Genomic DNA, 16,087 nt, shown 5'->3' with positions numbered 1-16,087 from the left:
TTGGGCACTCTTTGTTAAAATACAATTGAAGTGCCACTACATTTCCCCTTTTTGCCTAAAATAAAAAAGAAGGCTATAACTAATATAAGAAAACACAATAAGTACAAGACCTATATACAATATATACAGGTAATAAATATATCAACAATTTGACAAATTCAGAGAAAATATTTCATATCCTATCTTGGTGAGTCCAAAGTTTTATACCTAATTTACTTTCTATCATAACTTGCTTTCTGTGTCTGGTAAACTATAACTATGGTTATATAGCTATCTAATCTTCAACTCCCTCAGAGACCCAAGAAGGAAATAATATTAACTGAGTGAGCAGGAAGTGTGAGCAAGTAACTTCCAAAAATTGTAACGGCTGAAGCAGCTGGCTGCCTGGATGGTCACCCCAAGTTCCTCTGCAATGTTGGGGCACCCATCTTCGGCCTACAGGCTTAGCATATTTGTCAGACTTTTCTGTGAAGCAGGATATTGTGTGTCCTGATTGTCTAATTAGGACAGCATACGGTCAGCAGTTGAGGCAGGAGCATTTTCTTGCCCAGTGGCTTACCGTTGCCACAAAGAAAGTAAATTCCAAGTAGAGTTTCTTCAATGCCCATTATCTTCTCTGAAGCAGATTGGTGCTGCCAGCAGCAGACATGAATCATTGTCATAAAAAAGAAGAACCTAGGTTATTAAAACATCTTAAATGCCGTATTCTGTAGATCTCTGAAGTGTATGAAGATGACCCATCTATCTAAATTATATCTTTGTTTGACCTTGAAAACACACCTAATGTGACTAACAAGTTCGATTATACTAGGTGATTAACTACTAACTAATGTTTATTATCCTAAACAGTTGATAATAATTTTCAAGGACTAGAATTTTGCATTACATTGTTAAATGCCACTACAGGAGGTAATAGGTGACTCCTAAGAAACAGTGTCTTCTAGACACAATAGGCAGCCATCTGCAATTCCATATATGAAGTATGCTAATGATATAGGAAGGGAAAATGATCAAAATATATTGTATAAAGATAATTTTTTTAAGTGATTGTAGGAGACTATATCAGGCACTCGAACAACCACTTGGGCAGGAAAGTGCCTAACGCAAAAAGTTCGTGTGTCCATAGAGGCATCTTCTGGGTATTTTGTTATAGATTATCTGGTCAAAAGAAACACAAGAGCCGCACACCAAGGCCAGCCTGGATTACACTTTGAGATCTCACTTCAAAGTAACAAGGGAGGAGGGGCTGGCAAGATGGTTCAGTGGGGAAAGAAGCTTGCTACCAAACCTGATGGCCTGACTGAGTTCAGTTCCCAGGACCCACTAGGTGGAGAGAGAACTGACTCCATTAAGCAGTCCTCTGACCTCTAAATACAAGTCAAGGCACAGGCACATGCATACACACATGTGCACACACAAATATAAAAAAAAAATGCAGGTTACTGCAACTTTCATGGGACTGCAGTGGGGCTCTTGGGTTAAAGTCAGGGCCTTTCACATGCTAACAATGACTACATTTCCTGTGTCCCCCACAAACCTTAGGAAATGTGGACCCTTTATTCAGATTGGCCCTCCTCCTGATTCTAAGTTATTTTAAGGGGCTGGGGGTGTAGCTCAGCGGAAGAGCACTGTCCTGTGTTTCCACCAAGGTTTGTAGAGTGTCAGATGTTTTTGTGTATGTATGAATGTGGGTCCACATGGGTGAAGGTCAGGGGACCCCTTGGGTGTTGCTCCTCACCTTCTACTGTGAGACGGGGTCTGCGTTGCTTTTCCAGTGTACGACCATCTGGCTGGACCACAGCTTCCAGGGATTTTCCTGTCTCTGCTTCCTTCTCCTTGTGAGGGCACTGGCATCATAGCTACACAGAGTCTGACTTCAGTGTGGGTGCTGGAGATTTGAACTAGGAGCCTCACGCATGCACAGCAAACTCTTCCACCCACTGAGGCATCTCCCCAGTCACTTAAAAAAAGTTAACATTGCATACAAAGTGATTGTGGGGAGCTCTGGCCCGCATGTTGAGGCCAGAGGACAACGTTCAGGAGTCTATTCTCTCCTACCATGGAATCCAGATCATCAGGTTTGGACATGCTCCTTACTTACTGAGCCACCTCAAAGGCCCAGTAATGGATTTTACAGTGATATTTCATGTATCACATATTCTAATCTGTCCCTCGGCACTTAAGTCTCATCTGAACAAAACTCTTATCTATTTTACAAAAACATTTAATTATTGTGTATGCACTTGTCTACCATTCATGTGGGGTTAGGGGCTTGAACTCAGGTCACCACGCTTGCTGACAAGAGCCTTTCCCTGCAGAGCTGGCTCACCGGCCCCCAAAGACTTTCTTTCAAAAATTACCCCACCGGGCAGTGGTGGTGCACACCTTTAATCCCAGCACTCAGAGAGGCAGAGGCAGGAGGATCTCCGTGAGTTCGAGGGCAGCCTGGTCTACAGAGTGAGCTCCAAGACAGCCAGAGCTACACAGAGAAAACCTGTCTCGAAAAACAAAAACATAAACAAAACAAAAAATATTTACCCCATGCATGAATGTCGTAATGAAACCCATTACTTTGTCTGCTAACTTAAAAATCGATACTGTGTGAGCTGGAGAAATGGCCTAGTAGCAAAGAGCATTGGCGGCTCTTACAGAGAACCCAGGTTTGATTTCCAGCACTCACACAATGGCTCACAAGTATCTGTCACTCGGGTTCCAGGGGATCTGACACCTTTTTCTGACTTGTATGGACACCAGGCACACACATAGTATGTAGGAAAAACATTCATATACATAAAATAAATCTTACAAAATTTAAAACTTTTTTTTTTTGGTTTTTCAAGACAAGGTTTCTCTGTAGCTTTGGAGCCTGTCCTGGAACTCGCTCTGTAGACCAGGCTGGCCTCGAACTCACAGAGATCTGCCTGCCTCTACCTCCCGAGTGCTGGGATTAAAAGCATGCACCACTGCCACCCGGCCCTAAAACATTTTTATATTGTGACAGAGACTAGTCTTTTCAAACTGCTCTAAAACTCCAAAGAAAGAACCCCAGACTAAGCAGGGAAGGCCTGACCACCCATTCCTGGTCACTGCTTTCCCAGTTCATGCTGGGAAACATTAATTAGCCTGTTTTACATTAGAACTTATTCCCGTTTCTCCTGCTTTAGCAAGGTGTTGGCAGAGACTGCTCGTGTGTTTCCCTGGCCACCCAGACCGGAAATAGTCACACAGAAACTGTATTAATTAAATCACTGCTTGGCCTACTGGCTTGTGCATAGTTCTATGCTAGCTCTTACATCTTTTTTTAAATATTTATTTATTTATTATGTATACAATATTCTGTCTGTGTGCATGTCTGCAGACCAGAAGAGGGCACCAGACCTCATTACAGATGGTTGTGGGCCACCATGTGGTGGCCGGGAATTGAACTCAGGACCTTTGGAAGAGCAGGCAATGCTCTTAACCACTGAGCCATCTCTCTGGCCCCTAGCTCTTACATCTTAAATTAACCCATTTCTATTAATCTGTGCATCATCACAAGGTCATGGCCTACCGGCAAGTTTCCAACATCTGTCTCCTCCAGCATCTCCCTGACTCTGCCTGCTCTCTTCTCCTCTCTCTGCTTGGAATTCTCACCTTGCACTACTCTGCACTGCAATACGCCCAAAGCAGATTCTTTATTAACCAATGGTATTCACAGCATACAGAGGGGGAATCCCACGTCAGAAAGGGGGTGGATACTCCTGGTTCAGGTGGGTAGATCCAGGGCCTGGGTCCTATGCCACAATGTCCAGACACTGAGACACCCAATTTCTCTTTGGGACAGATGAGGTGGCTTCTTGATTTGGAGAAGGGGTCGGGGTGGGTGGGAAGAATTTCTAAGCATTCCTTCTAGACTGCCAAGTATCCACCAGCTAGGGTGATCATTATCTTTCTGACCCTATGCTGTGGCCTTTCCTTTCCCTCTCAGTTCGTTTGGCTCTGTTTGGCCTTTCTGGGGTTTGGGATTGCAGGCTTTATACTACCATTTCTGGCTAGAGTTTTGGTTTTTGTTTTTCAAAAAGGCTAGGCATTGTGGCACGTGCTATAACCTAAGCTCTTGGGAGGCCAAGGCAGGGGTATTGGTTCAAAACTACCTCAAGGCCAGTGTGAGTTAGATGAAACCAAAATACCACAAACTATGAAAACAAAATAAAACCTAGACTGACAGACAGGATGTTAGAAACCAGTTCTGTAAAGCAGATGTCTGCAGTCATATTCTGCCGTCATTGAGGACATGGGAAATTCTAAGAGTTCAAGTACAGCCTACTCTAAGCAACTCACAGTGTGATTACAAAGCAGTTTAATGATTACTGATATCACAAAATGGTCAGAGCATCTGTCCACATAGAAGTACCACTTGCCATTAAAATATGCTTCATTTACGTATAATATACAATTTAGGGAGCTATGCAAGGGTGAAATTAAGATGAGGGTAGCAGGAAGTCGGAAGGGAAAAAGTAACAGCCTCATTCCCTAACTGTCTAAAGGCTGAGAGTTCCCAAACAAAGGGGCAAGTTAAGATGGGAGAAGGGAGGTCAGGCCAGGTCACAATGGTCAGGGACCTTTTCTCCCCAAACAATCCATTATTCCTAACCTGCTCCCTACCCAGGCTGGATTTGATTCATCTGTCTCAGGCAGAGATTAGCCTGCAGCTGCATTGTGCGGGTGTGACCTAGGCAGCTGAGGCACTGGACTATATTCCTGAACGTAATGCGAAGATCCAGCACCTTGGATACTGGGATACATATCCACTTGGATATAGTTGGGATTTTCCATTCTGTCAAGTGTTTTACATCTTTGTTGAAAGAAAGAAGGCAGTGGCAGCTGCCTGTCTCAGAAGACAGGACAAGCCAGCTTCTCTAAGCTCAAGGAAGGCTCTGCTGTAGGCAGAAGCCACATCAGGTAGGTTCCGGGCTATGAGAATGGGGGCAGCACAGAATGCCTTCCCACACTCGGCCTCCCACCAGGGGAGTCACTGAGCAAGGAGAAGGCCAACACAGGCTGGCCTAACTGAGTTTTGTAAATGGCTTAGCAGCAGAAGGTGGTACCATGAAAACTGTGGGTTCTTTTGTTTTTGACTGGTTAAAAATAAAAAAAGTGTCTTGTATAGCCCAGGATGGCCTTGGACTCTGCCATCCTCCTGCCTCATCTCCCAGATGCTAGGATTATAGGTGTATGTCACCATACCTAGCCCAGTATGGTGTTTTTGAGGCTGAATTCAAACTCATTCAAATCTGCTCAATTTCCCCTGGTTCTGCTATTTAAAGAAAAAGGGGGGGGTGAGGAGTAGAGAGGATAGAGAAGGGGAGAAGAAGACTGAAGGATGGACAGGAAAAGGGGAGGGTGGGAGAGGGGAAAGGGGGAGACAAATGAGCTGCAGGCAGTACTCATTCCCAGGAAATTATATTGTGACTAATCAGAGGACTCTGTGCGTGGAGACGGGGATGACAACCCTGCTCACTGTGAGGGATGGCAAGAGAGGTTTGGGGAACATTTTACTTGCTAGCGCCCGGGACCTGCTTTCCTGCTTAGCCTCCCCGAGGATATGTTTGGGAGTGTTCCTGGGAGGTTTGGATTCCTTGCCTTTGAGTCTGCTTCTGTAGCTTGGCATTCCCTGTTTTTGCAAAACCTGCAAGGTGGCAAGATAGCGGATGTTGTCGGGGTTGGATGGATACGTAGAGCTCTTCTGAGGCAGGAGGGACCAACGCAAGCAACACCTCTGGGACTCTGCCGCCAGCAGGTGTGTCTGGGCCATAGGTGGCGGGAAAGGCAGTTGCTCGGTGACCTTCAGGCGGCTGGCCAGCTCAAAGTGTCTCTTTTCTCCTTTCCCATCGACTGTTTTCAACCTATCTGGACAAGCCACGCCCTCGTCCTTTTCTCCCTTTTGTGCCTTCTCTTCCGGCTGCCAGAAAATATTCCTGTCCTTCTTACTCAGGACATCCAAGCTGTTGGCGGGACAGCTTTTCAGTGGGGGCAGAACCACGAGGGTCTTGGATGCCAGGGAGTCGGAGGCGGAGAGGCCCCGGTCAGTGCTTCCGCAGGTGTTTCTGCAGGTCTTGCTGCTAACTGTCTCAGGAATGGCCCACTCTTCCATGCACCAGATAAATTCCTTGATTTGCAGGGTTTTTTTTTCTCCATGCAAGTATGTGGGAAAGCAGAGTTTGGTGGGCTCTCTGGAATCAGTGCTGGGGTCCTGGGAGGGGCTGCTCCAGTTCTTTTCAGGGCTCCAGTTCTTCTCGGGGCTCACCTCAGCCACAGCACTGGCCTCCAGTTTCCCAACCTCTGAGAGGGAACAAGCCTCCAGACTCCCTTGGGAAAGACTCATACAGAATAAGCAGTCGCTGCCGCCACCAGTGCCTTCTCCTACCCTCCCCTTTTTCACTTTCTTCTTTGACCAGATGCAGGCAGTTGGTGAGGTTCGTCCCCAGCCTCGGACCTGCAAAGAAAGCAGCATGTTACCCTCTCGCCAGCTGTGCCAGGGCCTTGCCTCCCCCATCTGGGCTACACTCCTGTTCTCGCAGTCTTATTAATTTATCTTAAATACACATACAGAAAACAGACAGACAGACATATTACCATGGAGACTAGCTGGCCATAAACTCACAATACTCCTGCCCGCTGCTTCTGAAAAGCAAACAAAACTCCCAGCCTTTACTATTTCAGCCTCATGAGAGCAATGCTATTACAGCCGTGGATGCTAATCTCAACTGCTAGCCAGGAGTGGTTGTTTCTGAAGCCTGGGCAGTGGCATCTGTACAAAGCCACGGGACTAGCTACAGCTCCCTTCAGACACAATTCAGCTTAGCACCGTGGACCCACGCTGCCATTCCTGTCCAAGGATTCCTTGAACTATCAATCAGTTTCCCAAACGCCAGGAAGATGGCTCAGAAAGACTGGAGGGCCGGCGAGGAACAGACATAGTCCTGGGAACCCAAGATTCCTGAGCGCCCAAGGTACAGCTAATGCCTCTCGACCCCTGGAGCCCCTGGCTGCAGCTGCCATCTAAAAATAAAGGACTGTATCTGTGATGGACATAATGCTAAGTAGTTAGGAATCGCTTACCTGAAACTCAAATGGGGCAACCTGTATTGTTGGTGGTATAACCTGGGAACCCTGTATTTAATCTTGGATTTGACCAAGTTTCCTTATTATTTACAATTTTTTATTTGGAGAGAAACAGAGAGAGAATGGAATGTGTGTGAGTTCACACAGGCATGTATGATCTATGTGTGAATGAGCATGAAGGTCAAAGGCAATGTGGAGTTGGTTCTCTCCTTCCACCTTACTGTGGATTCCAGGGATCGAACTCAGGTCTCCAGACTTGCACTGCAGCTGCCTCTACCTGCTGAGCCGTCTTGTCAACTAAGCTCAGCCAACTAAGTCACAAGGCCCCACATTCCTTATGAACTTGTGCTACCCTGGCACCTGCCTTACAGTTTCAAATGTCGGCTTCCACCGCTGGCTCGGAGAAGGCCCAGGACTCTAGAGAGCACAGAGGATACAGCCTACGGGTCTCTCAGGCGCTGAGCATGGGGCTGGAAATATTCCAGCCTTCTTTGTCCAGTTACTGGTCAAGTGATCTCTGTGATACCACATTTTACCTACTGGGTGCTTCGGCACCCTCACTCACAGAGTAAGCCCCAGATGGCTACAGAGGTGTTGAAAGAAGAGCTAAATGCTGACTTGTCTGTGGAGAGCTGTCCCATCTGTGCCCAGGAGTGCACATGGCTGTCACTCTATTACACTTCTGACCCAAGGCTCCTATATTCACGCCAACATTTTTTGGTAACATAAACTACTTTGGGAAAAGACCTGTAGTAAAGACCCAAGTGAGAAAAACCCAAGAAGACACTTACGGCTTCTTCCCACCCAGTGCCGATGGCAAACTCGTTGACCCGCTCATCCTCTTCCAACGTGAGGTCGCTGACACCGAGAAGACAGCAGACGTGATTCCTTTCGTTTCTCTCATCTGGACAACTTAAAGTCTGCATGGTTTCCTCTGTGCCTTGAATTTTCTCATGTTCGTCATTTTCTGCAACAGTCTCACTTTCCTGACAGAGATCCATTGCTGGGGTGACTGCTTATAGTTTTTAACATGTTCTTCCTGCAACGTCCAATTCAACTTGGTTTTAATATTGATTTTTTAAATCAGGTATCTCAAGTGAAATATTTTAATATATTCAAGAAGACTGAGAATAAATCTTTCAAAATGACCCGCTTCCAACTGCTGTCAGAAAAGATAAGGCTAATTTTAATTAAAACTAATGTCTCTCTCTTTTTTTTAAACTTTTGTGTGGGTGAGGTAGGGGGTGGTGGGAGGACATGCCACGGCGCTCTAATGGAAGCCAGAGGATAACGGTTCTGTCTTGTCTTTTCTTTCTTTTTTTCTTCCTTCCTTCCTTCCTTCCTTCCTTTCTTTCTTTCTTTCGCACATAGTGGCTCTAGAATCATCAGGCTTGTGAGGTAAGTGCGCTGACCTGTTAAGTCATCTGCCAACCCACGACTGATGAATTTAATAATTTAATTTAATTTAATAAATAAATTTAATTTAATAAAGACCAAAGAAATGAAGACACCTGGAAGACACTAGCATCGGCTCTACCTCTGGTTGCTGTGACAGCTCACAAGGGATGCGGGTCTACACATGACATTGCTAACATCAAAAGAATAGTGGGGACTCATAGACTCCCAGGTTCACCTGTTCCCAGAGCCCTCAGAGTTGGCTGAGGTCCACAAGCTTCTGAGGAGCCCAAGATGCTTTCCCACAGTGGGTAAGCGGACTCTTATTTCTCCATATTTCTGCCAACACTTGCTGCTTTGTTTTGTTTAAGGAAAGCAGAGTGGGAAGAAGAGTGAAGCACGTGATCAGCCAGTTCCCTAGACTCTCTCTGCCCAGCCACATCACTTCCCGTCTCCACCTCCCTAGTACTGTGATTGGGTGTGAGCCACCACCTTTTGGCTCTGTTTCTCTTTCTGACTGATTCAATCTCGCGTAGGCCAGGGTGGCTTTGAACCCACAGAGATCCGTCTGTCTCTGTCTCCCAAGTGCTGGGATTAAAGGGGTGTGCCACCACTGCCGGGCCTCTATGGCTAACTAGTGTGGCTAGCTCCGAACTATGATCTTCATGCAAGCTTTATTTGTTAAAGCCCAAACAAAATATCACCGTATATTGGCACTGTGCCTGCATGCGCTTATGTATTCTTGGTGTGTGCCTAGTGCTGGGGAGGTCAGAAGAGAGCACTGGACCCCCTGGAACTACAGTTCTGGACAACTGAGCCTCCATGTGGGGCTGGGAATCGAACCTGGGTTCTCTGCAAAAAACAAGTGCTCTTAACCACCCAGCCGCCTCTCCAACTCCTCTAATGTGTTTTAGGGACAGAGTTGGCCTTAAACTTGAAGCAAACCTCCTGTTTCTGCTTCTGTGTGGTTTCTCACAAATTATATGCAGATTTCCTCTAAAATGCAGAACTTTGTATAGATATATTTTAATTTTTAATTTTTTTAATGTGTATGGGTGTTTTACCGGCATGTATGTGTATAACATGTATGCTTGCCTTGTGTGCTAGGAGACCAGAGGAGAGCACTGGATCCCCTGGGCTGGAATTATAGGCAGTTGTTGGCTACCATGGAGGTGTTGGGTATTAAACCCTGGATCCTCTGTAAGAACAGCCAGTGAGTGCTTTTAACCCGCTTAGCCATCTTTCTAGCCCATATTTTCCATTTTTTAACTCATTTTTTGTTTTGTTTTATTTTTGTTTTCGAGCCAGGGATTCTCTGTGTAACAGTCCTAGCTGTCCTTGCTCTGTAGACCAGGCTAGCCTCTAATTCACAGAGATCTGCCTACCTCTGCCTCCTGAGCACTGGGATTAAAGGCGTGCGCCGCCACCACCCTGCCACCACCCAACTCTTCACTCACTTTTTTATAGACGGCTTCATGTACTACAGACTAGCTCATGTAGTAAATCCATGAATCGCTGACCCTTCTGCCTCAACATCCACAGTGCTCTGATCAGAAACCCAGGGCTTCAAAATTAAATATCATGTGTGTATGTCTACTCAGGTGGTCAGTGAATGTGTGCATGGGAGTGTGCACATCGGGTGTCCTGCTCACTTGCCTTGCTCCCCTGAGACAGTCTTTCGTTGAACCTGGAGCTTACATTTTCAGGCTAGACTGCCTTGGCTAACAAGCCTGAATATTTCACCTAGGCTAGGCTTTAAAAGGTGGCTCAGGCAGATAGCACTTGCCACACAAGTTTAAGGAACAGAGTTCGGATCCCCAGTACCCACCTAAAAAGTCATGAGTTGTGTGATATATGCCTTTAATTCCAGTGCTGGAAAGGCAGAGTCAGGAGTGGTGTAGGAGGTTCTTCTGTTCATGTGTTGCTTTCATTGGTTAATGAATAAAGAAACTGCCTTGGCCTAGCTGATAGGGGCAGAACTTAGGTAGGTGGAGAAGACAGAACTGAATTCTGGGAGGAAGAAAGCAGAGAGAGAGAAGCCATAGATCCTCCGCCAGAGATGGACGCCAGTTAGAATCCCTGGTAAGCCACTGCTACATGGCAATACACAGATTAATGAAGATGGGTTAAACTAATATGTAAGAATTAGCCAATAAGAGGCTAGAACTAATGGGCCAAGCAGTGATTTAATTGATACAATTTCTGTGTGGTTATTTTGGGTGTAAGCTAGCCAGGCAGCCAGGACAAACAAGGGACCCTCTCCTTGCAACAAAGGAGGATCCTTGGGGCTTTCTGGATAGTCAGCCTAGTCAAAATCTGTGAACTCTGGGTTCAATGAGAAAACATGTCTCAATAAAAATAAGGTGGGTGAGGACTAGAGAAATGGCTCAACAATTAAGAGCATTTGATACTCTTGCAAAGGACCCAGGCTTGGTTTCTGGCACTGAACCAACAAGAATTGGCAACTTCACTTCCAGCAGACATGACACCATTTTCTGGCTTCCGCGAGCACCTGGCAGGCCCATGGTGCATATAAGTTTAACCAAAACACTCGTATACATGAAATTAAAATAAATAAGTCTTCAAATTATATAGATACTAAAAAAAAAAAGGTAGAGATTGAGGAAGACGCCCAAGTCAACCTCTGGCTCTCTGCACTCAAGTACATCCGAACACAAACACACAATGACACACATGGAGTATGACTGTAGTTCAGGGGTGGAGAACACTTTCTAGACTAGGAGGTGCCTATGACTGCATAACAGCCTCTCAGAGCTGTGAGGTTAATCCTGGAATCTACAGCCTCAAACAAGAAGCACGCATATTTATACTGGCTGGGGCCATCTGATGTAAACAGCACAACCCTTACCAGTTTGGAGTTTTGCTTTTATTGTTTTGTTTCTTAAATTTATTTTTATTTTATGGACACTGGTTTCTGACATGGACACTGCATGTCTGTCTGTCTGTCTGAGGGTGTCAGATCCCCTGTGAATGGAGTTACAGACAGTTGTGAGCTGCCATGTAGATGCTGGGAATGGAACCTGAGTCATCCGAAAGAGCAGTCAGTGTTCTTAACCACTGAGCCATCTGTTGCTCCAAACCCTCCGATTGATTTTTTTTTTTTTAAAGACAGTCTTGCTATAGAGCCCAGGATGTCCTGGAACTTGTTAGCCTCGAATTCATGATCCTCTTGGCTTGTGTCTCTGAAGGGCTAGGATAGCCCAAAACAAATTCAGCTATAGTGTTTTAATAAGTAAATAACCCTAATCAGGGCTAGACACACAGCTCAAGTCAACAAATGCTTGCCTCATATGCATGAGACCTGGGTTTAATCCCCAGCCACCAGACAAAATGTTAGCTATGTCATGCCTTTGCATTTCTGACACCGGTGGGGTAGAGATAGGATTCCTGGGGTTTGCTGATCCAACTGGTGAGTCTTGGGACCAGCGAGAAACTCTACAGCAATGAAAATTATTAAAAGTCACTATGTTGCCTGCAGAATCTCCAGAGAAGAAATGGGTTCCAAAGTCAGACTTTGAAACTGTGAAGCTGGGAACCATGCCTAGCCATGTTACTTAGTATGACGTAATACATGATCCTACTCTCAGAAGTAAGACAGTCGGGACTGGATGGTAACACTGCCACCCCCAGCTCTTACGGCATGAAAGAATGTTCTTCCACCCCTCTGTAACAGACTGCTTGTTATTCACTCTTGTTGTGCACAATGCAAAGATATTCAATAACAGAACCCATGTCATATGCCAAAACCCTCACTGTATGGAGGAAGCTGGGGTTTCTGTTCTACCTTGAGGATATACATACATGGGCCAAATGTGTTCAGGACACAGAGATGCTACACCCCTACAGCAGACCTCCAAACACAGCGAACTATCAACTGATTGGCTTATGATTCAGAATGTGACTCTGATGTCCTACAGTTTGTCCTTTTGCCTTAAAACACCTTTAATTTGCCAGGGATGGGGGCACACATCTTTAATCTCAGCATAAGGGAGGTGGAGGCAGAGGCAGGTGAATTTCTGTGAATTTGAAGCCAGCCTGGTCTATACAGTGAAGTCCAGGATAGTCAGGGCTACATAGAAAATCAGAAAAAGTGCTCTACCTGGCTTTGAATCCCACCACCCACATGGCAGCTTACACCCATCTTTAACGCCAGTTCTTGCCCGTGAAGGCACAAGGCGCCAACACGGTGTTCAGACATACATGCAACAAAACACCATACACATAAAAAAATCAAAGAATGAAATAAAAAAAAGGAGGACATAGATACAGTTTTGTAAGAAGAGCACTTGAAAAGCACACACAAAGCACTGGGTTCCACCCCCAGCAAACAGGCATGATGAAGATGTGGGCAGGAGGATTAGACGTTTAGGTCATTCTTAACTAAAATATTCAGTTAGCCTGAGGTACGTAAGGCCCTATCTTTAAAAAAAAAATAATAATGTTAATTCCTATCCCAATGATCAACTCCACACGAGCAGAGGCTACCTGAATGTGTTGAGGAGTTTGACACCTGCCCACTGCAAGAAAATGTGGGGTGATCGATTATGTCTGCCCCAAAGTAAAGTTGCAGTGTGCACGTTAGCCTTTGTCAGGGCAGCCAGACTAGGACTAGCTGGAGATCCCTACATTTGACTGACACAGCCCTCATCTATCAGCAAGCACGGAAAGCAGGGTGACTGGCAACAAACAGAAGCCCAGGTTACTGATGTCAAGGCAGGTTGGTTCCCCAAACCTCCTAAACACCCCGCCACAGCTTCTCATGGCTCTACACCTCATCTTACTAAAAGCTACGGCTTTAAGGGAATAGGGTATTGGGTAGGGTATCAAGATTCAGACAGAGTGGAGGTGTGGTAGCATGTGCCTCAACAACTCAGGAGGTTTCCAGCTAGCCTGGGCTACACAGCAAGACTGTCTCAAATAGACAAAACTAAATAAAAATATCTTCCTATGTTAATTAACTGTGACATGTACCCTATGGGGGACAGCTGCCATAATGAAGCAATCCTTGAGTTCTTCCAAATTCAAGTAGGGCATGTACAACCACCCCTAGATATCAGGCCACTTCTATTCCAACCACTTACAACTCTCAACTCTCGCCTTTGTTTGTTTGTTTGTTTTAGCCCAGGGTCTCGATTTTTGGTTTTGTCAGGGTCTCACTTTGCCCTTTTCCGACTTTCGTTTCTGAATTCACGAGGTGCCTAGTCCTGAGAGGATGGCCTCCCGAAGGCTCCCAATGCTCAAGGCAGACAGAAAGTACAAGCCCGATCCTGGCGCCCAGACCGTCTCATCTGGTTCCTCCCTTCTACTAGTGGTCCCATCACACTCCTTCCTTTCACCCGCAGAGCAGCTTCACCTTATCAGATCCTTCCCCTTCCTCCCAGCGGCTCCTACAGTGCCAAACAGGGCTGGTTTGCCCTAACTTCAGGCAGCTCCTAGGGGCTGCACCAAGCACCTCCATGGAACCCTCGACCACGCCCCCAATGACCACGCCCATCAAACGGCTCCTCCCCCGAGGCGCGAGCGGCTTCCAGGCCCCCGCCCAATGCAGACTCGCCGTCCCTCTTCTTCTTCTAACTTACCCGCCCGGAGGGTTGCTTCCTTCCTCGGTTCTGCCACCCGCCTGCCAAGTGTCCTGGGAACTCTTCCCCGGGGCGGGGACGTGGCCACGTCCACTCAGACTCTTTAACGGGACCGTGAGGGAAGGAAGGCTCAGAGCGGAACGTCCCCAGCGGGCAGGCTAGAGCGGGGCCGTTGCCCCAGGTTACGACCGCGTCGGGGGCGGGCCGAGAGAGGGACAGCTTGGCGGAAGTGACGTCAGCCTCAACAAAGCCGCTCCAGGGAGGTGACTCTCTCTGAGAGCGGGGTTAGGGAGCGGTCCCTCCGTGCTGCGCGCGCGGCCTCTAGCGGCCCGTGGGATAGTGTAGGGCGCCTGGCCAGCGGCGCCTGCGCGTCGTGACATCTCTGCTGGGACATCTCTGCTGGGGAACTGAGGCCCGCGTGCTTCGAGGGTTTGGCACTGTCGACGTTGGGCAGCCCAGTCACGTCGTCTTCAAGAAGGGACGCGTCAGAGGCCAGGCAAACAGTATCTGCAGATTTGGCACTTGTCCCTTCGCGCAGAATTGTCCCTTCCTTCTTGAGATTCCGCTAGTGCTAGTGGAACTCATGCCCAGAACTTCATGAAGAAGACTCATTTTCTATTTGTGTCCTGTGTAGCATGGTGTGGCCTCGCAGTCCTGGCGACCCTCCTTCAAAGTCTCCGAAATCAACCAGAAGAGGATTTAGGGACGTGCCTTCCACTTTGGTTTAGTTCTTTTCGGTCCGCCCACTTTTCTGGGACAGTAGCAGCGAGCACTCGCTGAACTTTTGGCCACCTGTCAGCAGCGCTGCTCTTGTTGCCTCTGAGCACTGAAAGACAAATCCCAGGCTGGGAACCTATGCCTGAAGTGAAGCATTGAGTGGTAAGTCTAGCCCCCCAACTCAGGTCTAGTTCCAGGGCCCCTCTGCTTTCTGGTTTAAAAAGTATTCCTACAGGAGGACAGGAAAACACCGTGACTCAAACAAAGGCGGTTGGAAAAATAGCTACGAAGGACGACTTTTTACAGCATTAAAGGTAAAGATGTGATTGATGTATGCAGTACATTATTCAATGAGGTTGGAGCAGAGTCCTCTTGTAGAATATGACTACTTGTTAAGATATTTCCATATATATATAATACCTCCATATCTGCATATGTATGTATACATACACATATTGCTATCCCAATACATTTCATAACATAGAAGTAATGGATGACGCATTTCTAAAATGTTTATATGTATACTTAGATTTATTGATGAGGATGTTTTTGCTTGTGGATACGCATGTGCCAGGCAGTAATAAAGGCATGCTTAAAGTTAGCTATTTTATTGTTTCCCAACACTCATGAGCAAACGCAGGGCTTCACATCTATCACCAAGATGTGTCTCCGTTCTATGTTGCCTATTCTGGCCTCCAAGTCCGTATCTTCCCTCTGTCCCTGAGTACTGGAATTACAAGCATGTGCCACCAGACCTTGCCACTCAACCATAATTTTTACACCCAAAGGTGGACGCTTTTAAATATTACAGAAAAGCCCAGAAATTTGGAAAACAAACAACAAAACTTGCAGTCTGCTGAGGAACTGTCTAAGGTCTGAAGCACTGGTCTTTTATACTGGAGCATGTGCCGAGAGCCCTCCAGTGGTTCCACTAAAACCCAGTATGGTCAACCTTAGAACTACCTTCAAGGTGGTTTTTGTGGGGTTTTCACTTTTTTTTTTTTTTTGCTTTTCGAGATAGGGTTTCTCTGTAGCTTTGGAGCCTGTCCTGGAACTCCCTTTGTAGACCAGGCTGGCCTCGAACTCACAGAGATCTGCCTGCCTCTGCCTCCGGAGTGCTGGGATTAAAGGCGTGCACCACCTCTATGCCCGGTGCCCATAAAGGCCAAAAGAGTAACTGGATCTTTTGGAACTGGAGTTTCCAGTGTTCGCGAGACTCCATGTAGGTTCTGGAAATTGAACCCAGGTGTTTTGGAAGAGCAGCCAGATCT

At 46.6% G+C, this 16,087-nt stretch overlaps 1 protein-coding gene across 1 annotated transcript; it reads right to left on the bottom strand.

The window, feature by feature from the left end:
* Positions 1 to 3,849: 3,849 nt before the first annotated feature.
* On the bottom strand, positions 3,850 to 14,392 carry CUNH16orf46 (chromosome unknown C16orf46 homolog). Its single transcript, XM_041650199.1, has 3 exons — positions 14,100 to 14,392; positions 7,896 to 8,143; positions 3,850 to 6,475 (listed from the first exon to the last, which is right to left on the bottom strand). The coding sequence occupies exons 2-3, from the start codon at positions 8,103 to 8,105 to the stop codon at positions 5,456 to 5,458; spliced, it is 1,230 nt and encodes a 409-aa protein (XP_041506133.1). The 5' UTR covers positions 8,106 to 8,143; positions 14,100 to 14,392; the 3' UTR covers positions 3,850 to 5,455.
* Positions 14,393 to 16,087: the final 1,695 nt, after the last annotated feature.

The sequence above is a fragment of the Microtus oregoni genome, unplaced genomic scaffold (genome assembly GCF_018167655.1).
Source record: "Microtus oregoni isolate MIOR12 unplaced genomic scaffold, Mior012 000004F_ref0000308, whole genome shotgun sequence".
NCBI lineage: Eukaryota > Metazoa > Chordata > Mammalia > Rodentia > Cricetidae > Microtus > Microtus oregoni.
Note: the sequence above shows the minus strand (reverse complement) of the source record. Positions and strands in the feature narration are given on the sequence as shown.